At 37.2% G+C, this 25253-nt stretch overlaps 1 protein-coding gene and 1 pseudogene across 6 annotated transcripts in view; one reads left to right on the forward strand and one right to left on the reverse strand.

Moving 5' to 3' along the window:
* Positions 1 to 1846: 1846 nt before the first annotated feature.
* Positions 1847 to 25253, reverse strand: part of PPM1B (protein phosphatase, Mg2+/Mn2+ dependent 1B) — an 84322-nt gene continuing 60915 nt past the window's right edge. For 2 of the 6 annotated variants that reach the window (XR_010149545.1, XM_001144167.5), the window contains one exon: positions 15079 to 16837. Coding sequence is in view for 4 of the 6 variants with exons in the window: in XM_001144167.5 (XP_001144167.1) it covers positions 16808 to 16837 (30 nt within the window). In the remaining 2 variants the exon portion in view is untranslated. Of the gene's footprint in view, positions 4950 to 15078; positions 18740 to 23835; positions 23926 to 25253 lie in introns of those variants that run through there. The other 4 variants (XM_063789899.1, XM_016948452.3, XM_525747.6 and 1 more) reach the window with 4 other exon arrangements.
* On the forward strand, positions 9506 to 9599 carry LOC112208287 (small nucleolar RNA U13; annotated as a pseudogene).

Genomic DNA, 25253 nt, shown 5'->3' on the forward strand with positions numbered 1-25253 from the left:
GGACATAATGTAGGTGTATGTTTTGTTTTATAAGAAATACCATTTGACCCAGCAATCCCATTACTGGGCATATACCCAAAGGATTATAAATCATTCTATGATAAAGACACATGCACACGTATGTTTACTGTGGCACTATTCACAATAGCAAAGACTTGGAACCCACCCAAATGTCCATCAATGAAAGACTGGATTAAGAAAATGTGGCACATATACACCATGGAATACTCTGCAGCCATAAAAAGTATGAGTTCATGTCCCTTGCAGAGACATGGATGAAGCTGGAAACTATCATTCTAAGCAAACTATCACAAGGACAGAAAACCAAACACAGCATGTTCTCACTCATAGGTGGGAACTGAACAACAAGAACACATGGACACAGGGAGGGGAACATCACACACCAGGGCATGTCGGGGGGTGGGGGGCTGAGGGAAGGATAGCATTAGGAGAAATGCCTAATGTAAATGATGAGTTGATGGGTGCAGCAAACCAACATGGCACATGTATACCTATGTAACAAAACTGCACGTTGTCCACATGTACCCTAGAACTTAAAGTGTAATTAAAAAAAAGAAAAAAAGAAACCCCAAAACTTTTCCCAAAATGATTATGTCATTATGCTTCCACCAGTAATGCCAACAGTTCTGGTTGTTACAAACCTTCGCCAACATATGGTATTATCTGTCTTTTTAATCTTAGTAATTCTGGTGGGTGCGTGGAGTATCTCATTTTTGAAGTTTGTGTTTGAATCATTCGTTTTCTCTGTCCACAGTGCCTTAATATGTATGCCTCATCTCTCCGAAGTGGTGGACCCTGTTTACCTGCTCTGGAGAATGGCTGCCTGTGGCAGACACAGGAGTTGCCCTCACACTGTGCTTCCTATCTTCCATAGTAACTGAGTTGTAGCTGCAATGCAGCTACTAACCAGGAATAGTTTCTCAGCCCCACACCTTGCACCTACAGCTAAGTGTGGCCATGTTCTCATCAACGAAGTGCGAACAGCAACAAAGTGCACCACCTTCAGGTTGAGGCTTTGAAGAAGCAGGGGTACCCTTCCCTTGCTCTCTTTCCCCTTGTGCTGGTGGGATATATATAACAATAAGGCCCTGGGTGATAGTAGCCACCAGATGCAAAATGCCTCAAACTTGAGTCACCACATGGAAGAGAAGAAGCCTCTGACCTGGAACACCTAGCCTGGTCTATAGATGAACAAGAAACAAACTTCTGTTATGTTTGAACATTACAGATTTGGTTCTGTTATAGCAATTTAGCTTACCCTGACTAAACTGTTGCCTGTCTCTTGGAAGGTGTGCACTCCTTCCCTGAAAATGACTTTTTCATAAATGTAATTTATATTTTAATCCATATTCTCCGAAGCATATCCACATCTATTCAACTGTTGCCATGTTTTCCACCAACAGAAACCTCATATAAATAAATATATATGAAGGTTTATTGCATTATTCAAGGTTCTTTAAATTTTTATTGAAGTATAGCATATATACCGAAATGTGCACAAAAATATACACTATCTATATACACATTATAAATAACACATATATCTGCAGAAATTTACAATGCTATCTACATCTGGGGCATTCCCTTCCTTTCCACTATTTCTCATTTGCTATTTTTTCAGCCTGGTGACTGAGGAAGTCAAGAGAATAAGAGTTGTAGAAGGACATACTGAGTGTGTCACAGGCCCTTCCAAAACGGCTGAACTCCAGCCTAGGAAACCAAAACTGGTCCTTTAAGATTGCTCAGATGCTGCTTAATTCCTGTGCCACAGTCCTACAGTGTCGCCTTTTTCCATTGTTCTTTTTTTTTTTTTTTTTTTTTTTTTAAGAAAGAGGATATATATCAGGTAGGGGAGAATGTAGGGTGCAGAGCTACCTCGTCTCCTCTCCCAGAGGAATTCAAGGCTCCAGGGCTGCTGCTGGCCCATGTGGCAGATTCGGTAAATTGGAAAAACCACTTCCAAAGAAAGCACTTTTTTTGCAAGTCATGTTACTTCCACCTGTCAGGTATTTGTTGCAATATAACTATACTAGTTTCATTAGAATTAGAACACTTTCCTGCCACTTGCTGGAGAGTGGTTGCAACATCTAAGTCCACGTGTCTGTGATGCGACTGGTGTCTGTGGATGAGGCACTGTTCTACCTTAACCAACCTACACTGCTACAGTTGGCCTTCAGGTTGCAGAGCAACTTGTAGTTTTGATTTTTTTCAATGCATCAGGGATATTTTAAAAAATATTTTAATTGAAGTATAACATACATACAGAATAAAAAGGCAGAGGTACCTAAAAATAATAAAACAACAATGAAAACAAAACCAAGAAATCAGCAGTTACACAGGAAGAACTGTAACAAGCTCAGGATTTTTAAAATGCATAAATGATGCAAGCAATACCACAAGCAAAAACCAACACCAAAAATTTGCAAGGACCTAGAGGAATAGGTCAAAGTGAAGCCTCCGCATAAGCTGGGTTATATGCAAGTGACTTCTGCAAAGAATGTAAAATCCTATGATATCCTTGTAGATAAACTGGAGAAATATGAGCAGATAAGTGGATCAGTAAATTGCTGAAATTCTTACCTAATGGGTGTTGAGTAAAAGATTGGTCAATTTGCATCCTACTGAAGAGAAGTTTCTGAGGCCTCCCACAGGGCCTCAGTACTTGGACCTGTTTCATTCAGTATGGGAGGTTTATGTATGAAATTTTGGAGTTACTGGAAAGAAGAAGATAGCTAACATATCTTAGATAAATCCACAACCAACCCAAAAGGTTAATAAATTTTACCCAAGAAAACTTAATAGGAACAAATAAAGGTCCTGCAAAATAGGTTAACCAAAACACCAACCAAAAATAAGCTCGAAGGACTCAAACAGTATCATGCAGTTGCCAGAAAATCTAGTTCAATATTTGGGTGTTAAACAGAAGAACAGAAAAGTATTAATGAGAATAAAGGAGGAGACAGTTCTGCTACCCAAAAATGTTCAGTTCTGGGTTGCATACTTTAAGAATGATCAAGAAAATGAGAGCACATTGGGAGAAAAGGGTCCTGGATGGTGAATACAGTTGGCGTTAGGATATATAATGGTAATCAATGAAATAATGGGGGACAGAAAAGAGAATATGCTGGAAGTCATCCTAATAGGTGGGGTTAAATTTTGGCCCTATCAACCTAAAATAATCAAAAAGGTCAGAATCTAATTTAAACAGATTATTCAAGCGCAGAGTTTGAGGACAGCCTACCCAGGAGCACCAGCTCCAAAGGAATGGAGTCAGCGTGCTGAAGGAAGGAAGCTCAAGGTTTCATTTCCATAGGCAGAGACAGGAGTTTTTGGCAGGATTGCAACATTTTTCTTACAAGGTTGGCACATAGTTACAGCAATTTGGTTACAGGCAGTGTTTCTCTTGGGAAAGGTACACTGAACACCTTTTACAGAGGGTGTAGTCATGGGTTTTCTGTCATCTGATCTAAGTGAAGCAGGACAACAAAGAAGAAGTTAATCTATAACAAAGGTCATTAATTAAGAAGGCAGGTGGTTTTTGTACCTGATGTAGTTTTATTCTCTCTAGTCATTGTACAGAACAGGAAGAATAATCAGGGAAATAAAAAGTTGTTAGCATATGTGACTCAGATCAACTACATCTCTCTCAAGGCTTAGTGTTTTTTGTGGGTTCCAGGAGCTTTTAAATACTTATTTTCATAGCCCCGAGGGTTAATAAGACAACTGAGGAGAAGAAGCAGAGATGCAACAGGACAGGCAGAGCTGATCAAAGATGGAAATGAACTCATTCCTGACACTCACACTAGAGGCTGCTGAAAGATCATCTGGCATTCAGGGTTTTCTCAGCTTTGAGATTTTATAACTACATAGTTAGAGATCTGCCCAGCTATAAAATGTATTACTCTATCTTTGAAGCACACACAAATGACAAATCTTCAGAACTACTGTTAAAACTTCTGGGGACACAAAACCACAAATCATTCAAAGAGTTTGCTTTATTGGCTGTTCTCAAATGGGCAAGCAGGTGTGTGTGTGTGTTTTTGGTGTGAAAGCGTCTAGAAAATGTAGTTTATTTTGGCATATTTTTTCTAGTGTTAAAGCAATCAGCATGGATACGTAAATTGTTGATAGTGAAAGACATTTCATTAGTTTAGTATTGTACACTGTTACACCGCTATAGGAAAAATTCTGTCTCAACTGCCAGATTCACGTGTCCCGCCCTAAAAAAGCCAAAAGCCCTAAAAATACATGTGTATATGTATATATATACACATAGATACATACACACACACACTATATATGTGTATATATATATATATATATATATATCTCAAGTAATTCACTTTACACTTCTAAATATAGATACTGGAAGTCACTAAAGTAAAAAAAAAAAAAAAGGTCTAATATAGAAGAGTTATTCAGATTTGTATTCGCGTAGAACAAGCCAGTTCCTTTCATATTAACTATGCACACCACCTCCATTCAGAAGAGATCTGGGAATGATAAAAACCAGTCGGAAGACGGTCTTAACCGTTTAGAAATCCAGTAACTTCCGATTTAAATGGTGCTTTTAGGAGAAGGAAAACAACGCCAGATTAAAGCCTGCCTTTAACCATAAGAGTCCCTGGAATCAAACCAAAAGTGCTGCCAAGAAGCCACAGGTGTTTATCACATGGACAGGAAAAAATATGATTTTGAAGGGCACAGTGACAGTTCTTCTCCGTCTCCACTAATGGGTTATAAGATTAAAGGTTAACAGCAGGACAAATACTATAATTATATAATGCTGGGTTTATTTTTCGTTCGGGTTTACAAAAAAACCTTTTTGTCCGCGTGCTTCTGAGTGCTTGGAAGGTCTGCCAGCCACTGCCTTTCTTGTCACCAGAGCTCTCAGCAGGTTTACAAATGGACGTGCCCAAGACTGCCATCTGGTGGATATGATAGAAATTGAAATATATATATATATATATATATGTTTTTTTTTTCTTGCAGGATTGGGGTTGGTAAGTAAATAAAACTAGTTGTCTAAGAAGGTATACATTTAAAATATACTGAGGAGGGGCGTTCACTCATCACAGCAATAAGAAATATAAAATAACAAGGAATTAATTTAAGAACGGTGTAGATCATATGGAGAAAATTACAAAACTGTACTGGGGACATTAAAAACACTAGTATAAATAGAAAGATGTAGCATCTTCCTGGTGGAACTCACCTTGGCTAAAGATACCAATGACCCCTACATTAATCTACACATATGACAATTCAATCAACACATTAATGAGATTTTTATTTGGCAGGGAAATCTTGGCCAAGTTATTGAAAAATTCATCTGGAAAAATAAACACATTCAATTTTTGTAAATGTAGAATGATAAGGGGCATTTTCCCTATCAGATAATAAAATGTATAATAAAAATATGATAATTAAGATGACATGGTACTGACACACAACACAAAACGATAAAATAGAATGCTTATAAAAATACAAGCATATACATGAATATGTCATAAAGGACAACTTCAAATAATGAGAAAAGATTGGCTTATGTAATAGCTGGTATAAGGGGATAATGAAAAAATCTATAGGAAAATGTTATATTAGATTTTTACCTCAGAAATAAGTTCCAGTTGTATTAAAGTACAAATATTCAAAAGGCCAATGTCTTAAAATATATGTAAATATTTACTTAGGATATAAAAAATTGTCTTTGTATGCAACTGAAGGTTGATGAAACTGTTAAAGAAAATTCTGAAAATTTTGAATGTAAAAGTATGACACTTGTTGAAACATATCAAATTTAACACAAAAGCTCTTTGTAGTTTACTGTATGTAAATTTTCAATTCTTTTAAAGTAAAATAAAACAAAATAAATCCTATTTGATTTAAAAGTGTATATGAAGGGTAAAAGGGAATATTTTTGACCAAGGAGAGCTCTCTTATACTCTTCAGCTCTGAGCATCTTAGCCCTCTCTCTAGTACCACTCCAATCATAGTGAGTAGAAAGCCCTTATTCTGCCTGTAGGAAAAGCTGGCATCGAAACAAAAAGTTATTGTGTAAGAAAAAGCTCAGAAGTTGCATGATGTGATTTTTTTGGGGGGGAAATCCCTATGAGGTTGAGATTGTGTTTTTTTCAAAAATTAGGTCATTTCGGTATGGCTAGATGTCCTTTGGTCTTAGTCAAATCTGTGAATATCTTTCCTTAAAAACAACAACAACAAACCATACACAGTATTACAGTATTGAAAGGCAAATGGTGAACTCAGGAAAATAATTCATGACATAGGTAACAGAATAATGGTTAAAATCCTACATGTATAAAGAGCTCTCACAAATCAAGAAAAATTATAAATATGTAAACAGAATATCCTTTATATGTTAAGAAAAAATGCTGCCAATTAACATGTGTGAGCAGGCTTATAATAAAAGAATAAGCAAATATGAGAAAAACATTTTCACTCACTAGTAATCAAATAATTGGGAATTAAATCAAGAAAATGTAGGTTACAATATTTTACCCAGCAGCTTGGCAATGTGCAACACTGGTAAGAAAGTGAAAAACATGGCTACTCTTGTATACTATTAAGATTGTAAATATGTACCCTCTTCCTGAAAGGCAATTTAGGACACTGAATTTTGTTTCTGTATTTTAACTCAAGATTTTATGAAAAATTCAAACATATGGAAAATTAGAGAAAATACAACAATTTTACCTATTGCCCAGATTTAACATTTTGACATCTTTACCTTTTTTAAGGAGAAAATAAAAAGCTCCTTTTCCCAATATCTTTAAAAAAGTAACCACTGTTCTAAAGTTAATGTGTATTATTTTCATGTGTGTCTTATATGTACATACTACTATCCATAAATTGTACCTATCATATTTCATCAACTCTAAGATTCCATTATTTTAAATACCATTCTTTTATATGTTAAGAAAAAATGCTGCCAATTAAACTACGAAATAATGTTTTGTTAACATTTAAGATTATTTTCTGGCCAGGCGTGGTGGCTCATGCCTGTAATCCCAGCACTTTGGGAGGCCGAGGCGGGTGGATCACAAGGTCAGGAGATCGAGACCATCTTGGCTAACACGGTGAAACCCCGTCTCTACTAAAAATACAAAAAATTAGCCGGGCGTGGTGGCAGGTGCCTGTAGTCCCAGCTACTCGGAAGGCTGGGGCAGGAGAATGGCGTGAACCTGGGAGGCGGAGCTCGCAGTGAGCTGAGATCGCGCCACTGCTCTCCAGCCTGGACGAGAGTGCGAGACTCCGTCTCAAAAAAAAAAAAAAAAAAAAAAGATTATTTTCTAATACTTATTATAACAGGTTTTTAGGACAGATCTCTTTTTAATCTTACATATGCTATTATTTCTGTGTTATATGCCAAATCATAATATAATCATTTTGAAGACATTTTATGTTTTGAGACAGAGTCTTGCTCTGTCACCCAAGCTGGAGTGCAGTGACATGATCTCAGCTCACTGAAGACTCTGCCTCCTGGATTCAAGCGATTCTCCTGCCTCAGCCTCCCAGGTAGCTGGGATTACAGGTGCACACCACCACGCCTGGCTAATTTTTGTATTTTTAGTAGAGATGGGGTTTCACCATGCTGGCCAGGCTGGTCTCGAACTCTTGACCTCAAGTGATCTGTCCAGGTCGCCCTCCCATAGTGCTGGGATTACAGGTGTGAGCCACCGAGCCTGGCCTTGAAGACATTTTAAACAGCACTTAAATATTAACACATGTATTCCCGACACAGTACAAAACCCAATTGTGAATTGAGATATGACCAAGCTGGTGCAACTATGCCATGATGGCTGCCTTAGTCAAAGACAATTGTTAAGATGCTTCCTGGCCGGGCACGGTGGCTCACACCTGTAATCCCAGCACTTTGGGAGGCCAAGGGGGGCGGATCACCTGAGGTCGGGAGTTCGAGACCAGCCTGGCCAGCATGGAGAAACCCCCACTCTACTGAAAATACAAAATCAGCCGGGCGTGGTGACGCATTCCTGTAATCCCAGCTACTTGGGACGCTGAGGCAGGAGAATCGCTTGAACCCGGGAGGCGGAAGTTGCAGTGAGCCAAGATCGCGCCATTGCACTGCAGCCTGGGCGACAAGAGTGAAACTCCATCTCAAAAAAAAAAAATAAAAAATAAAAATAAAGATGCTTCCCAATTTCAAAGAAATTAAAATACGAAGTGTTTTGGAATTAATTTTGGAGACAAATTTACATACAAGACATCCCCTTATAACTTGCTTTCTCTCAGCATCATGTTTTCAAAGTATTAAAAGACAGCTCACTGCGTAAGGAAGCCAACAGCACCTGGCTGCTGCTGGAGCTCGGGACTCTCTTAGCTTAGCGCTCCCTCCATTTTACAGAGCCACCCCAGAAAACGCTGTTTCATGCTAATGGGTACTAGTAGGCTAAGGAGTTATTCCTTCTTGGGAACATCTGCCTTAAATCAGGAAAATGGTCTTTTCAAGGGCCCAGGAATTCACATATCATCTGGGACCAGGGTGAAGCACTTGCTTTGGGGACAAAATTTAAGGAATGGCAAGTAATCAAGATAAATTTTTTTTTTTAATTTTAGATATTTTGATGCAACATTAAAAAAGTCAAAACTAATACAAAATGACGAACATAATATAAAAATTTTAAATAAGACAGAATCTACTCTCTGCTGAAAAAAAGAAAAAGGGAAAAAAATAATCATTACAGAGTTTTCCATTTGCCTTAGGCTCCCACATGACTTGGCATGGTATAGTTACTAATCCTGTTTTACAGGGGGAGGAAAGGGAGTGACAGATTAAAATGAGTGAGCAACATGGTCCCAGAGTACAATTAAAAATGTAAATGTACAACAGAAACACACAAAATAATTATAGGAAGGGCGAACAATTTTCAATATTATATCCCCAAATGGATGCAAGCTCTTTATATTAGAATGTGGATTATTAGTTGTATTTTATTAGAAGGAACTAGATTTAGGCCATGTGCGGTGGCTCATGTCTGTACTCCCAGTACTTTGGGAGGCCGAGGCAGGAGGATTGCTTGAGGACAGGAGTTCCATGCTGCAGTGCGCTATGGTGCCACTACACTCCAGCCTAGGCAACAGAGTGAGACCTTGTCTTGAAAATAAAAAATAAAAGGAACTAAATTTAAATATGGTGAAGACAATGTATACCTGCCAGATGTCAGCGCTTAAGAGGCTATAGTAATCAAAATGATGTGATATTTCCACAGGGTTAGACAAAAAAAAAAAAACAATAGAGCAGAAGAAACTAGAAATGGACCACACATATTTGGGGAATGGGAATCTGACAGGGGTGGCATGGTGTTGGCACAATTAGCTAGCTGGATGGAAAATAAAGATTCCTTAGTTCACGTACTATGTAACAAGAAATTCAAGAATGATTAAAAACCTAAATATATGTGCTTGGGAGGTAGACTTCTAAAATGGCTGGAAGGTAACATTAGAGATCCTTCTGTAGTTCACAAGCATGATGATTGGGTTTTCACACTTACATGAGATGTGCCTCCCCTCAGCCTTGTTACTACATTATCCACCTGATATGAAAATGAAAATATATAAATGTAAAAAATTAGAGACTATATGAACTTGGGATGAGGATGATTTCCTAAACAAGAAAAACATACAGCAAAAAAATGACAAATAGCAAGACTGCATAAACAAAGAAAAAAAGAAAAACAGTCTGAGAGGTTTTGCAGCTCGCATAACAAAGGATTGGTATCTAGACTATATAGAAAAAGACAAATCAATTAGAAAAAGACAAACCCAATGGAAAAATGGACAATTGGTGTGAGCATTCAATTCAGAAAAGAGGAAACTCAAATGGCCAATATATATAGGAAAGATGTTTTTCTCACATGTAATCAGAAATGCAAATTATATACTATTTCATGCTTATCCAACTGGATTTTTTTCTTTTTTTTTTTTTTTTTTTTTGGTATTAGAGACAGGGTCTCATTCTGTTACCCAGGCTGGCATGCAGTGATCCATTTGTAGCTCACTGCAGACTTGAACTCCTGGGCTTAAGGGATCCTCCTGCTTCAGCCTCCAAGTAGCTAGGACTACAGGTACACGCCACCATGTCCAGCCAATTTTCTGTTTTGTTTGTTTTCCTCCTCTCTCTCTCCCTCTCTCCCTCTCCCTCCTCTTTTCAGTTAGGATTTTTAGTGAAATAATTTCAGTTTACATTAAGGCTTTTGATTGTACATGTAAAATATATATTATTACAACCATTTAAAATACATTTTAAAGTTATTGGATTTAATTAACTCTTGGAGTATAGGATCTTTAGGAGCCTACAGAACTTTCATGAAGACTTCACATTTTAAAATTAGTTACAGTCAGAAGTAAACTAGACTTAAGAATGTTTATGTAGTTCAAGCTCCCCCTAAAATGTTTTTTTTTTTTTTCTTTTTTTGAGACAGAGTCTCGCTCTGTCGCCCAGGCTGGAGTGCAGTGGCACGATTTTGGCTCACTGCAACCTCCGCCTCCCAGGTTCAAGAGATTTTCCTGTCTCAGCCTCCTGAGTAGCTAGGCCTATAGGCACCTGCCACCAGGCTCAGCTAATTTTTCTATTTTTAGTAGAGACGGGGTTTCACCAGGTTGGCCAGGCCGGTCCCTTAACTCCTGACCTCAGGTGATCCACCCACCTCGGCCTCCCAAACTGCTGGGATTACAGGCGTGAGGCACTGTGCCCAGCAGAACCCAGTAACTTTCAAGAGTATACTTCAGTAGAACCAAAGTGCTATATCAATCATAAGCAGTCTTAAATACAATTTTAATAGCAAATATTAAATATTTAAAATAAGCTTTATACTATATAATTATGATTATTCATAGGCAAAATCTCATGAAAATAAACCCCATGGTACTCTGTATCATGTTACTGTGGAATTTTGTTAAGATAAATTGCATTTCAGGCTGGGCGCGGTGGCTCACGCCTGGAATCCCAGCACTTCAGGAGGCCAAGGCGGGCGGATCACCCAAGGTCAGGAGTTCAAGACTAGCCTGGCCAACATGGTGAAACTCCATCTCTACTAAAAATACAAAAAAATTAGCTGGGCATGGTGGTGGACACCTGTAATCCCAGCTACTCATGAGGCTGAGGCAGAAGAATCGCTTGAACCCGGGAGGTGGAGGTTGCAGTGAGCCGAGATCGTGCCATTGCACTCCAGCCTGGGCAACAAACATGAAACTCCATCTCAAATAATAATAAATAATAAATTGCATTTCATAACTTCAAGACTTAGGAATGAAGCAAAACCACCTCTTCATAATCAGTGCCCAAAAAAGTAAGTGTAAACGACTCAGGAGAGGGAAAGAAGGTATCAGATCCACTATTAGAGTAACTCCTGGGTGGTACTGGTCCTCTTCATCTTAAATGCATTATAGGTGAATGTTATATGGAAAGAATACATTTGTTGTACAGATTTAATCATTAAAAAAATCACTGTTGCCAATATTATAGACTAGGTTTACTAGTTAAAAGAAGTAAAGCCCATTCTTTCATTCTACCCTTCCATAAAAGGTATGGCTCTTTTGTGTCCCACTGGAGTTGTGGATACTTACAAGATAGCAGAAATACTGACTTCCTAAGTGACCCTCACCTCTGAATTAGAAGAGCATATCTACCAGTTACATCTGAGCACAAAACAGTGTACTAGTAAGTGGTGTTTGCAGGTAAAACAAAACTGAAAAAGGAAATAAGGGGGAGAAAATACCACAGCCAGAAAAGCCAGCAGGAAGTGAGAAATGGCGGTGATGCTGCCTGAAAAGCAATGTATTCTCTATTAGTAGCTACACCTATTTACTTCTAGACCATAATGTAACATACACGAATCATCAAAACAACAGGCAAAAACAAACACTTGTTTAGCATTTTCTTTAGGGTTTACAAAATAACTCCCAAAGTTGAATAGAAAAAAACTTAAAAGCAATTTAGCATAAAACCGACAGTGCAAATTGTTATAATGCCCATTATGAACTAAAAGCAAGTAACTTCATTTCAGTGCATTTTCTAGTACAGAATTTAAAAAGTAACTTCAGAATTGCTTTGAAATTAAATCATTGCTTGAATTCATCTTAACAATTATGTTAGCATTTGACTATTTTACATATATAATGGATTTTTTGCACAACTAGGAATTGTCTAATATGTGAAAAACATCACACTTTGCTATTTTTCACTAAATACTATTTAGCTTCTCAAAACAAAATGTGTTCCACAAGAAATCTTATCACATGTTTTCCCTTAATACTTAAACCAGATGAACTTCAAAACACAAATGAAGGCAATTTGGAAGAGGAAATGTCAGTGTGAGATGTCATTTAAAAAATAAAACCTTAAATTCAAGACAATGAAGAATAATATTTGGTCAGCAAAAGATATTTGATGGACATGTTCCAGTTAATTTCAAGTACTGAAGCTGGATAAAGACTTGGGCACCATATATTCCTCTGGTTTGCGTATTTTCCAAGGTTTCAGAAAATATATCAGGCAGTTTGAAAAGTAAACTAATGAGGCTGTCAATTCCTGGCTCAAATATAAGGCTAATATGATTATAGAAACATTTTTTCCCCAACTAATATTATTTCTCCTGTTATTAAAAACCATTTTAAAGCCTGGGTAGAAAGAAGAATCACAACTAGCAAGGCAGCGCCATTATTTTCATATAGGAAGACCAGTTCATTACAACTTTTTTTTTTTTTTTTTTTTTTTTTGAGACGGAGTCTCCCTCTGTCGCCCAGGCTGTAGTGCAGTGGCGCGATCTCGGCTCACTGCAATCTCCACCTCCCAGGTTCAAGCGATTCTCCTGCCTCAAACTCCCGAGTAGCTAGGACTACAGGCACGCAGCACCACACCAAGTTAATTTTTTTACTTTTATTTTTTAAGTAGAGACAGGTTTCACCATTTTAGCCAGGCTGGTCTCAAACTGTTGACCTCAAGTGATCTGCCCCACCTTGGCCTGCCAAAGTGCTGGGATTACAGGCGTGAGCCACTGCACCGGGCCTTCATTATAATTTTTTTTCAATGACAATGCAACTCCCAGTGGATTTCTACTTTTAGCATTAAGAAATTATGACTCTTGGTGGTAAATTCTACTCAGGTTAATAAACTAACGGTGAAGCAGCTTGGAAGCATTTGTTGCTTAGATTGTTTATTCCTTCACAATGTTATTTTAAAATTTGAGTTTTTTTAATATAAAAGAGACATATATTTAAAATTTGAGATGGAGTCTCACTGTTGCCCAGGCTGCTGTGCAGTGGCTGGATCATAGCTCACTGCAGCCTTGAACTCCTGAACTCAAGCAATCCTCCTGCCTCAGTTTCCCAACTAGCTGGGACTATAGGCATGTGACACCATGCTAGAGTAATTAAAATTTTTTTGTGTGTAGAAACCAGGTCTTGCTATGTTGTCCAGGCGGGTCTTGAACTGGCCTCAAGCAATCCTCCTGCTTTATTACAGGCATAAGCTACCACATTCAGCTAAGCAGTCTTTTTTTTTTTTGAGATGGAATTTTGCTTTTGTTGCCCAGGCTGGAGTGCAATGGCATGATCTCAGCTCACTGCAACCTCCATCACCTGGGTTCAAGTAATTCTCCTGGCTCAGCCTCCCGAGTAGCTGGGATTATGGGCATGCGCCACCATGCCTGGCTAATTTTGTATTTTTAGTAAAGACAGGGTTTCTCCATGTTGGTCAGGCTGGTCTCAAACTCCCGATCTCAGGTGATCTGCCTGCCTCGGCCTCCCAAAGTGCTGGGATTACAGGCATGAATCACTGTGCCTACCCTTAACAAAAAACTTTAATCATTGCAGAATAACGGATCAATATTTAGAAGAACTGCATAATTCAGTGAACCAGTATTTTCCAAATGACTAATTCATGATGTGACAAAATCATGCATAGCCAGAAGGTCCATTCAAAATGCAAGAGAGACCCAGTGGATTTTAACATAACAAACTAAGAAAAGTCCTCTAATAAACTTTCCGATTTCACATTGCAACCAATCTTCAAGAAACTATCAGTTGTCAAGTTTTGATATCCACAGTTATCTGAAGTGACTAAAATATTCCTGTTTTCCAACTACCTATCTGTGTGAGGCCAGGTTTCTTCATATACTTCAACCATCGGGCCATACCACACTTCAACAGACTGAACGCAGAAGCACAAACAAGAATTCAGTTCAACATTAAAGGGCTCACAAAAATGAAAAATGGTCCTTTTTACACTGAATTTTTGTATCCTAACTTATAAGACAATTATTTTTCATAAAATGGTTTCTATATTAACATGTAATTGTTTTGTTAACAAATTAAAACGGTATGTATAATTTCTCAGCTTTAATTTCTAATATAGTAAATATCGATAGTATCCACAAAAGCAAAAGTTCACTGGAGTATACAATTTGTAAGAGTATAAGTGGGTCCTCAGACCAAAATACTTGAGAATAGCCAGGCTAGGAAATTCAGATGAGTCAACACTGAATATGGGTTTTTCTTTTACTAACTCATACATTATTTCTGTTTCAAGCACCAGTAACCCCCACCCTGCCCCCTGCCGGAAAGGTTTTTTTTTTTGAGACGGAGTCTCGCTCTGTCGCCAGGCTGGAGTGCAGTGGCGCGATCTTAGCTCACTGCAACCTCCGCCTCCTGGGTTCAAGCAATTCTTCTGCCTCAGCCTCCCAAGCAGGTGGGATTACAGGCAAGCACCACCATGCCCAGCTAATCTTTGTATTTTTAGTAGAGGCAGGGTTTCACCGTGTTGGCCAGGATGGTCACGATCTCTTGACCTCGTGATCCACCCGCCTTGGCCTCCCAAAGTGCTGGGATTACAGGCGTGAGCCAATGCACCCGGCCAAAGGCAGGTTTTTTTAAAAGGAGTATAAATATTTCTGGAGTACAGAAGGGGTTAATATTGTCCTGTACAGTTTGGTTAATTCCTCTTTGGAATTAAATTTTCAGAAATATGCCAACCATATAAGAAGTTTAAAATAACATTAAAAACTGAATCATACCAAATAGTAATATGTCACACTGTTTTTATCAATTCTTTATTTAGGTAACAAGTTGGTTATGTTCACTGCATTGTATGAAACATCACAATATCATACTGGGAAGTACTATCAGTACAGGGTTGGATCAGAGTGGACAGTTTGAACGATAAACCATTTTGCATTCTTCATTCCCTATCTTTTAACAACCCCCCAAACCCAGTAAAGGGACAAACAGCTTTTCACATCATCATATAAAGCACTTTAACTTACAAGGCTAAAATCTAAAGAATAAATAAAATATATTGTGGCAATAATTCCTTTTAGACCAAAAATCAGGTGCACAATAAATCAAATGATCAGGAAAGCTGTCTGTATTTAAATGTGTGGCTCTCCAGAAACAGCTTCAGGAAAACGTTACAGAAAATACCATGAATTCCATTTCACATAGGACCAGATGATGACTCATTTTAACTACACACAAGGGCAATTACATCCTGCTGAAACACTATTTAAACATACAGGAAAATGTTCACAAAGCATCCACAACATGTAAACCATGTACAAATGGATACATTCATTACTTCTCCTAACCCAGAAACTTCTTTCAGATAAATACTTTATTCTTCATGTTCAGCATTAATTGAATTTAATACATGCAAAACTCAGAAGAATTCAAGGTTACTGTAAAAATAGAATTAAACTAATAAATCTTCAAGTACCTTATGTGACAATCACTCTGTACCGTGCCCAATGTTATAAAATGAAAAGTTACTGAACCCATGAAAATATCTCTGTAGTATTTCCTTAGATCTAAAATAGATAATTTTAAATGTATTTATAGTAATTTCAATGTGATATTCTGAGCTTTTAAAATAACATAAATGATTAAAAATACCAAATTACACAAAACTCGTATCTTAAAAGCTGAAAAAATTAAAACTATAGAAACCCGCATGTAAAACAAAAATCACAATTTACATTATAAAGGCAAATCTCATCTTTAAAAAATTTCCAACAGTAAGATGTCAAAGCAAATTATAAATAGCCATAAATTAATCCATTTGGTTTCAAAAGATTTTCTAGTGAGAGTTGAAGGATGCAGTAGATACATGCATAAAATTTGTAAGGGTTTATAATATTATTCCCAAATACACTTTATCTTGAAGCAAGGCAACATTACAATTTGGACATTATTGGAGAACCCAGTTTGGTAATACAGGTAAAATTGGAAAAAAATTAAATAACAATCAATAATAAATACATATCCTATAGAAATTGCTCAAATGAAATTCCAAGCCACAGAGCTGCAAAAGGCTTCCAACTTGGTGAACTGAAAAAAGGAACATATCATACAATTCTTTACTCTTACATGCTTACATGTTGTGTGTTTTGTTTAAAGAAAAAAAAACATAATGTATTTTCAGAGTATAGCTAACTATATTTCCCATGCACCTCAGGCACATTGTTGATTTGTGGTGAAATAACTCCACTGGTTTCTAGGGCCAAAAGTTCAATACAGATGTAACGAGTATGCCTGAGGTTGGCAAAAAATACTGTAGTACAGGCAATGCTACAAGTGGCAACTGTCAGAAAACACAAATATGAACAAATGATGGGAAATGCTAATGATTTTCTGCTCATATCACAAAACGTTGGGAATCCGCAAGAATATTTTCCCCTTGTATTGAAGAAAATTGTGATTAAAAGTTTTTTCCCCCAATTTTCAGAATCAAAAGCATTTTAGAAGGTTTTTAAGGCTACCATGGGTCTTCTAGATCTCCAGCACCCTACAGGAAGAGAAAAGGAAGAATATTATTATTTACCTATACCACTTCCAGATTGGATTGAATTTCAAAAGAAAACAAAATTGATGAACAAATTACCTTCCTTTCTTTGTCTGAAAAGGGTACTTTTACAGAGAGATGTTGTGTATTGCATATTGTGTGTGTACACGTGTATCTAATATAGATAGATAACTGGGTTGGGTTATTTTCCTCCCCTCTCCATCAAATGCCTTCCTTTCTCAAAGCACTTAAAAATATTCTGGCATTGGAAAAATACATCAAAACATCAGCTATAACATCCAAAGATTCCGAAGTTTCAATTTATGGTAACTTAAAGCAACTTTAGACACATGATATAAATATAAACGTAAAGACGAAAAGTTAATGTTCTACAGTCATAAAATAATTTTTAAAAAATATTTTTCCCTATGTGACAAATCTATAATTTAAAAATCCCTTTAAACAAAAACTCTCATCTGCCACTATTTTAAAAATAGCCCATAATTATTCAATTTATTAATAACTAATAAAAATTTGTAACAAAATGGACAATTCTGCAATCTTTAAAATGCTCACTGTGGCAATTTTCTCACATGTCTATGTGTGCCCATAATGTCCAAAGATTAATATTTTGTACCACAAAAGATGGATAAGAAAAAGAATAGATTTAAGTATGCAACACATATATTTTAATATTAAACTTTTCCTTTTTGTTAATGAAAAAAGGTAAGCCAAAAGTGTTCTAAATGTTATATAAATACAAATGAATTTCTAATGGGTATTCTTCCAATATACCAAACTTGGTTGTTTTTAAAAAATTAATTCAAAAATAAGTACAACATGCATAGATTATTCCACATCACATGCTTTATTTGGACTTAAACACTTATAATTTCATTCTAAACACTTGGTTGACATACATTTTGATGTGTGTAGTTAGGCTATACAGAATATACAAACCAAAGCTGTATGAATAATACATAGGTTTTTCAAAAGTTATGTTTCATAAAGAATACAGAGAAAGGAAAAATAGCCACACATCCAATATCTCACAACTTCTAAAAATAAAACTACAGAGATGTAAAATATAAACAAATCAAACAACACACAAATTATCATCCTTGAAAGAAAAATTACAGGCCAGCATCAGCCATTCTTTGAAGAACTAAAATTATTAAAGAAAACATAAATTTATTACAAAGCTAACTATGAGTGTACTAATAGGTAAAATAATATGAAGCAGTATAATTCTACATTAACAAGTTTTTCCATAATATAGCATAATCTCTCTAATCAAAATTTCTAAATCTATCTAGTATTAATTTAACTACTGACTTTAATTCATAATTGATAGCCTAATTTCTGGCATACAATGTGAAATGACATATAATTTCATTAAATCCAGAGTACTATAAATAGTCAATTTTACACTATCTCATAAAGGTGTATGCAAAGGCCTTTTTAAAAAACAAGGCTATCTGAATATAATAAAACTAGTTTTCCAAGATTCAAATAACAAAACGGTTATATAAATGCATACATTACACTTCCTAGGTTAAAAACCATCAAAGATCACAAAAATATTACCAAAAAGGAAAGTCATATTTTTTCACCACTCATCTTTGTCCCTGCATCTTCATTAGAGCTGTCTAATTCAGCAAGACCACTTTCTGATTCAGTATGGCTTTCCTGCATTGTCACTGGGTTTCCAGCATCACTGTTCGAAGAAGTAGCTGTGGCAGCTGGTTCAGCAGGGCTTTCTTCTCCCTCTACTTTAGCTAGCCTGTAACTAGTCAGCATCTCCTCCAGAAGTTGTCGGTAGTTTCCCCTATGATTAATTCTCATTTGCCTGAGAGCTTCCACCAATTTTCCCTGTGATCCACTTTCCTCTGCTTCATCGGAGGCCTTTTTTTAAGATTCAAGACCCCAGTGTCAGTAGACAAACTAGGATATCACATGTATTTCATAACACATTACAGCAAGATACTAATTTCTCTACCAAAAAGTAATATAGTCTAAGCATGAGAACATTTTATTAAATATCGATTCTTACCTGTATCAAATAATAAAAACTTCCAATTATAATCTCAAGTCATTTTAAGCAAATTACCATTAACTAGTTTATGTCTTATTTCACAGTCATTTAAAGTTTAATCTGAAATTTACTCAGCCTTTATAATTCAACAGCAACACAAGCATTTCCTAAAACTGACTTACTTAAACAATATTTGGCTATATGATTTAGTACAAAAGAAAATCAATGTTTAAAGCAGTAGGAAAAGGACAGAAAAGCAGGCCATCAGAACAGTTTCTTCATCATTTCTGCTAAATAAGTAGGAAATACAAAACATAAAACTATATAGATTCAAACAGATTTTTGAAAGATTTCAGAGTTTTCATGGATAAAAATTGTATTTACTTTTTGCTCTTATTTTGATAAAAACATCTCTAGATAAAAATAAATTAAGTATTCTCAGTATGAATAATAAACTACTCAATCCTTTCATATTTTAGTGAATTTTGGAAAATCTACAGGTTTCTACAATAGTAACTACTTAATACTGTACAGAACAAGCTCTAATCATCCAAGCTGATGACAGTTAAGCCGACAGACTAAAATAAAGATATCTTCACATTATGTGCCTCTTGATATGATGCATTATAAAGTACAGTCATGTCCTGTATTCGTGCCAAAAAATGTTTAGAATGAATCTAATAATGCTAATTCCCAGTTTACAGGAAAAAAGGGAATAGAGGATCAAGTTAAGAGCACACATGAGAAAACAATCATATGAATTCAGAATGCAGGACGTATTGTAAAAAACTGGCTCAGATTCTTCAAAGTCAGTTTCAAGGGGAAAAAAACAGGTGAGGGGCTTGACTGATTAAAGACTTGTTTAATGTGCTTGATTGATAAACTTGATTAGACTGGGATTCAAAATAACAATTATAATAGTCATTCTAGTGACAACTAGGGAAATTTAAACTTGATATTTGATATTATACAATTTATTATTTTATATACCTACAGTGTACCCACAAAAATTAAAAATAAATTTAAAAAAATGAATTTTCTTAGGTATAATAATGGTATTATGGTTATATAGAAAAATGTCTTCATTCTTTTTTTTTTTTTGGGATGGAGTTTCACTCTTGTTGCCCAGGCTGGAGGGCAATGGCATGATCTCGGCTCACCGCAACCTCCACCTCGAGGATTTAAGCGATTCTCCTGCCTCAGCCTCCCGAGTAGTAGCTGGGATTACAGGCATGTGCCACCACGCCCGGCTAATTTTGTATTTTTAGTAGAGACAGGGTTTCTCCATGTTGGTCAGGCTGGTCTCGAACTCCCAACCTCAGGTGATCTGCCTGCTTCGGCCTCCCAAAGTGCTGGGATTACAGGTGTGAGCTACCGTGTCTGGCTGAAAAATATCTTCATTCTTAAGAGCTGCATGCTTAAATGTTTACAGGTAAAATATGATGTCTGCAATTTTCTCTCAAAGGGTTCAGTCAAAGAAAGAAAAAAAAAACAGTAGATATAGAAAGAAAAATAAAGCAACTATGGCAAAATGTTAACAGTTGTTGAATCTAGACAGACAATATACAGCTGTTCCAATATATCATATCCCCTTTTTAAATACATTTGGAAGTTTTCATCTTAAAATATTGGGAAAATGAAATACAAAACAGGTTATTGATACAGTTGATGTGACACAAACTCTTAACCATCTTTAGTGACTATTACATATACTTTTGCAACACAGATAACACTAATAAAGCCATATAATAAATGGCAATGTTTTATTAGAAAAATGAGAGCAGATGAATGTTATTTTTTAAAAAGTTGCCCTCATTGGCCAGGAGCAGTGACTCATGTCTGCAATTTCACCACTTTGGGAGACAGGGGTAGGAGGATTGCTTGAGGTCAGGAGTTCTAGGCCAGCCTGGGAAACACAATGAGACCCTATCTCTACAAAAAATGTTTAAAAGGAACACGCCCATAGTCCCAACTACTTGGGGAACTGAGGTGAGAGGTTGAGCTAAGTCGAGGAGGTTGAGGCTTCAGTGACCCATGACCGTACCAATGAACACCAGTCTGAACGACAGAGTGAGACCCTCTTTAAAAAAAAAAAAAAAAAAAAAAGGGGCTTGTTAGGCTCAAGCGGGTGGATCACGAGGTCAGGAATTCAAGACCAGCCTGGCCAAGATGGTGAAACCCTATCTCTACTAAAAATACAAAAAATTAGCAGCACGCAGTGGCAGGTGCCTGCAATCCCAGCTACTCCAGGAGGCTGAGGCAGGAGAATCGCTTGAACTCGGAGGGCGGAGGTTGCAGTGACCCGAGATCGCACCACTGCACTCCAGCCTGGGTGACAAAGTGAGACTCTATCTCAAAAAAAAAAAAAAAAAAAGAAAAGAAAAAGAAAAAAAAAAGTGCTTGTTTTCCTGCCTCAGACGGGGTGGTGGTGGGGATGGGGCGGGGAAGTATCCTCATGGCAAAAAATGGATGTTACTGGGCCGGGCATGGTAGCTCATGCCTGTAATCGCAGCACTTTGGGAGGCTGAGATGGGTGGATCACCTGAGGTCAGGAGTTCGAGATCAGCCTGGCCAACATGGTGAAACCCCATCTCTACTAAAAATACAAAAATTAGCCAGGTATGGTGTGTGTGCACCAGTAATCTCAGCAACTCGGGAGGCTGAGGCAGGAGAATTGCTTGAACTCGGGAGGTGGAGGTTGCAGTGAGCCAAGATCACACCCACTGCACTCCAGCCTAGGCGACAGAGCAAGACTCCATCTCCAAAAAAAAAAAAAAGATGATACTGTGTATGGCCCATGATTTTTGGGTACATATACGTCTGTGTATCTGTTCATGTTAGCATATGTAAAAATACCTGGAAAGAAAGGAAATACAGCAATATAATGATAATGGGTAGGGAGTTCTAGATACTTTATTTTCTTTGAATTTTCCAATTTTCCACAACAAGCATATTAGTTGTCATTTAATTGCAAAATTTATTATGTGGACTTAAAACATGTTTCCCTAAATAAAGTTTCTCATCCAGGGCTGGTGGCTCATGCCTGTAATCCCAGCACTTTGGGAGGCCAAGGTGAAAGGATCACTTGAGCCCAGGAGTTTGAGACCAGCCCGAGCAACACGGGGAGACCCCGTCTCTACAAAACAAAAATTTTAAAAATTAGGTGTGGCAGCACACACCTCTGGTCCCAGCTACTTGGGAAGCTAAGGTGGGAGGATCACTTGAGCCCAGGAGGTTGAGATTACAGTAAGCCATGTTCATGCCTCTACACTCCAGCCTGGGCAATGGAGGAAGACCCTGTCATTCATTCATTCATTCATAAATAAATAAATAAAAAGTTTCCCATTTTAATCTATTCAGGAAGGGTTGAGATGGAACAACATGTGATAAGTATACTCTAATGATAAACCTTGTCAGTCTTTAAGAGGAAATTTTCTACTTTATGGTATATCACAAAGACCTTTTAATGCAGGGCCTACAACCCTCTCCCCCCGAAAACCCCCAAACCAAAAAAAAAAAAAAAAAGATAAAAACCTACCATTTTATTAAAAAAAAATTACAGGACATTAAAACAAAATCTGCTTCAAAGATTTACATATAAAGTGATTATCAACCCTTGCTCCACATTGGAATTACCTGTGGAGCTTTTAAAATTGCACACATGCCAAAGTTCCATTTCAAAATACACAGATTCAGTGGATTTGAGTTGTTCTTTTAAAGCCTGACAGGTAATTCTGATATACAGCCAGGGTTGAGAATCACTGATATAGACTAAATGGCATGACTCTATTTGGAGGTGGACTTATTAATAAGGTTTGATGAAAGGTTGTTCCATTTGTCGTATTTGGGTCAATTTTGGCAAGTTCAACAGATAAAGTACCTCTCGCTTTCCAACTGACACTTACATTATTAATCACCTGTATTTCTGTGAATTGCTATAGTAGTGACAGTTGGGGAAGAGAAGTTGCTTTTTAAAAGATATACTAGGTCGGGCGCAGTGGCTCAGGTCTGTAATCCCAGCACTTTGGGAGGCTGAGGCAGGCAGATCACGAGGTCAAGAAATCGAGACCATCCTGGCTAATACAGTGAAACCCTGTCTCTACTAAAAATACAAAAAGTTAGCTGGGCGTGGTGGCGGGCACCTGTCGTCCCAGCTACTTAGGAGGCTGAGGCAGGAGAATGGCGTGAACCTGGGAGACGGAGCTTGCAGTGAGCTGAGATGGCACCACTGCACTCCAGCCTGGGCGACAGAGCAAGACTCTGTCTCAAAAAAAAAAAGAAAAAAAAAGACATACTAAAACCAAACCATAGCCAGGCACGGTGGCTCATGCCTGTAATCCCAGTACTTTTGGAGGCCGAGGTAGGTGGATCACTTTAGTTCAGGAGTTCGAGACTAGCCTGATCAACATGGTGAAACCCATCTCAACTAAAAATAGAAAAATTAGCCAGGCGTGGTGGTGCATGCCTGTAGTCCCAGCTACTTGGGAGGGTGAGGCAGGAGAATCGCTTGAACCTGGAAGGCAGAGGTTACAGTGAGCCGAGATTGCACCACTGCATTACAGCCTCGGTGACAGGGTGAGACTCTGTCTCAAAAAATGAAAAATAAAAAAATAAAAAGCAAAAGAAAACCAAACCAATAAATCAAGTAGACACGGATTTGCAATGGCTGACATTACAGAATCACTAAATTGAGAAGAACTTTAGCTAATGACCACACTTAAAAGTCATTTTATCTTATGGCAAATTACATTTTCTCATCACTCTGGATAGACAATAGAGGACTGAAACCTCTTCCCCAGCCATTATATTTGATTTTTCCAAACACTGTTATGTAACTCTCTCATGGGCTTTCCTTAATATTAGAAGAGAAACCTATTATCTAGGTTCCTGCACTTTCTTTATCTGAACTCGTACAGTTGATATAGCACACCTATTTTTACACATCTATTATAGCAATTAACTCTACCTTGCAACGGTTCACAAGACTCTCCACTTAGACTGCAAACTCTTTTAGAGTAAAGACAATTTCATATTCCATTCTATGTCCTCCTACCATCTAGGGAAGGAAAAATAATATTTGTGCTAAGAACTTTATATACATAATCTTACTGAATCCTCACAGGTACCCTACAAAGTAAGGACTCCAGTTATCATTTTTATAAGTGATGAAACTAAAGCTCGGAGAGATTTAAGTTATTTGTCACGGTGACAATCTTAGTAAATGGCAGGGCTCTGATTTGTGCACAGGTATAATTAACATCAATGTCTATCTTTGCGCTCTGTTGAATACATTATGGCGAGTGACCTTTTTTGCATAGGAAGTACCTCATACAAGTAAGACTCTTACTAAAGAAATATTGGTGAAATTATCATAGAACACCACAGGTTATTTCATATTGAAGTTTATATTTCCTTAATATAGTAAAATTAATAAAACTATAGAACACTAGTTATGTTGATTAAACTATCATATCAGCTGGGATGTTTACAATTATTCTGTAAAGTAAATTGAAGGCAATTACTGAGATGAGAATTCAGGACATCTCCCATCCACCCTAGTTTTTAAGCTTTTACTATCAGCTAGACTAACATAGCTTAAAAGTCGAATCTCTCATGATGAAAATACTAACTTACACCAAATAAGACATAGAAATTAGATAAATCAAGCAGAGAGTAGTAATAGGAGGGGGAAGGAAGGGAACTAAGCACATTTAAAAAAATAAAATTTAACCAGCTAATATTTATTTGCAGCAATATTTATCTTTTGAAACACAGCTCTCATAACCAAAATTCTTTTTTTTTTTTTTTTTTTTTTTGGAGACAGAGTCTTGCTCTGTCACCCAGGCTGGAGTGCAGTGGCACGATTTCAGCTCAGTGAAAGCTCTGCCTCCTGGGTTCACGCCATTCTCCTGCCTCAGCCTCCCGAGTAGCTGGGACTACAGGCGCCCGCCACCACGCCCGGCTAATTTTTTGTATTTTTAGTAAAGGCAGGGTATGACCATGTTAGCCAGGATGGTCTCAATCTCCTGACCTTGTGATCCGCCCACCTCGGCCTCCCAAAGTGTTGGGATTACAGGCGTGAGCCACTGTGCCTGGCCCATAACCAAAATTCTTAAAATGACTACTTATAACAGTAGAGAAAAAGTAAACACTAGTAAAAATGTTTCTTGTGAAGTCCTATGTGCTGCTTGTCAGACAAAAAAATTTTTAAACTAAAAATTCTCGAATATGACAAAATGTGATACAATTGATGACTAACGAAGACTCTAATAAATTACATGTTACTTGAAGAATCATGTCAAATTTAATGAATAATTTTAGACAGTGTCATTTGAATGGTCAAGACCACATAGCAAAGTTAAGTGTTATGTCAATCATACCTTA

Source organism: Pan troglodytes, chromosome 12 (assembly GCF_028858775.2).
Source record: "Pan troglodytes isolate AG18354 chromosome 12, NHGRI_mPanTro3-v2.0_pri, whole genome shotgun sequence".
Taxonomy (NCBI): domain Eukaryota; kingdom Metazoa; phylum Chordata; class Mammalia; order Primates; family Hominidae; genus Pan; species Pan troglodytes.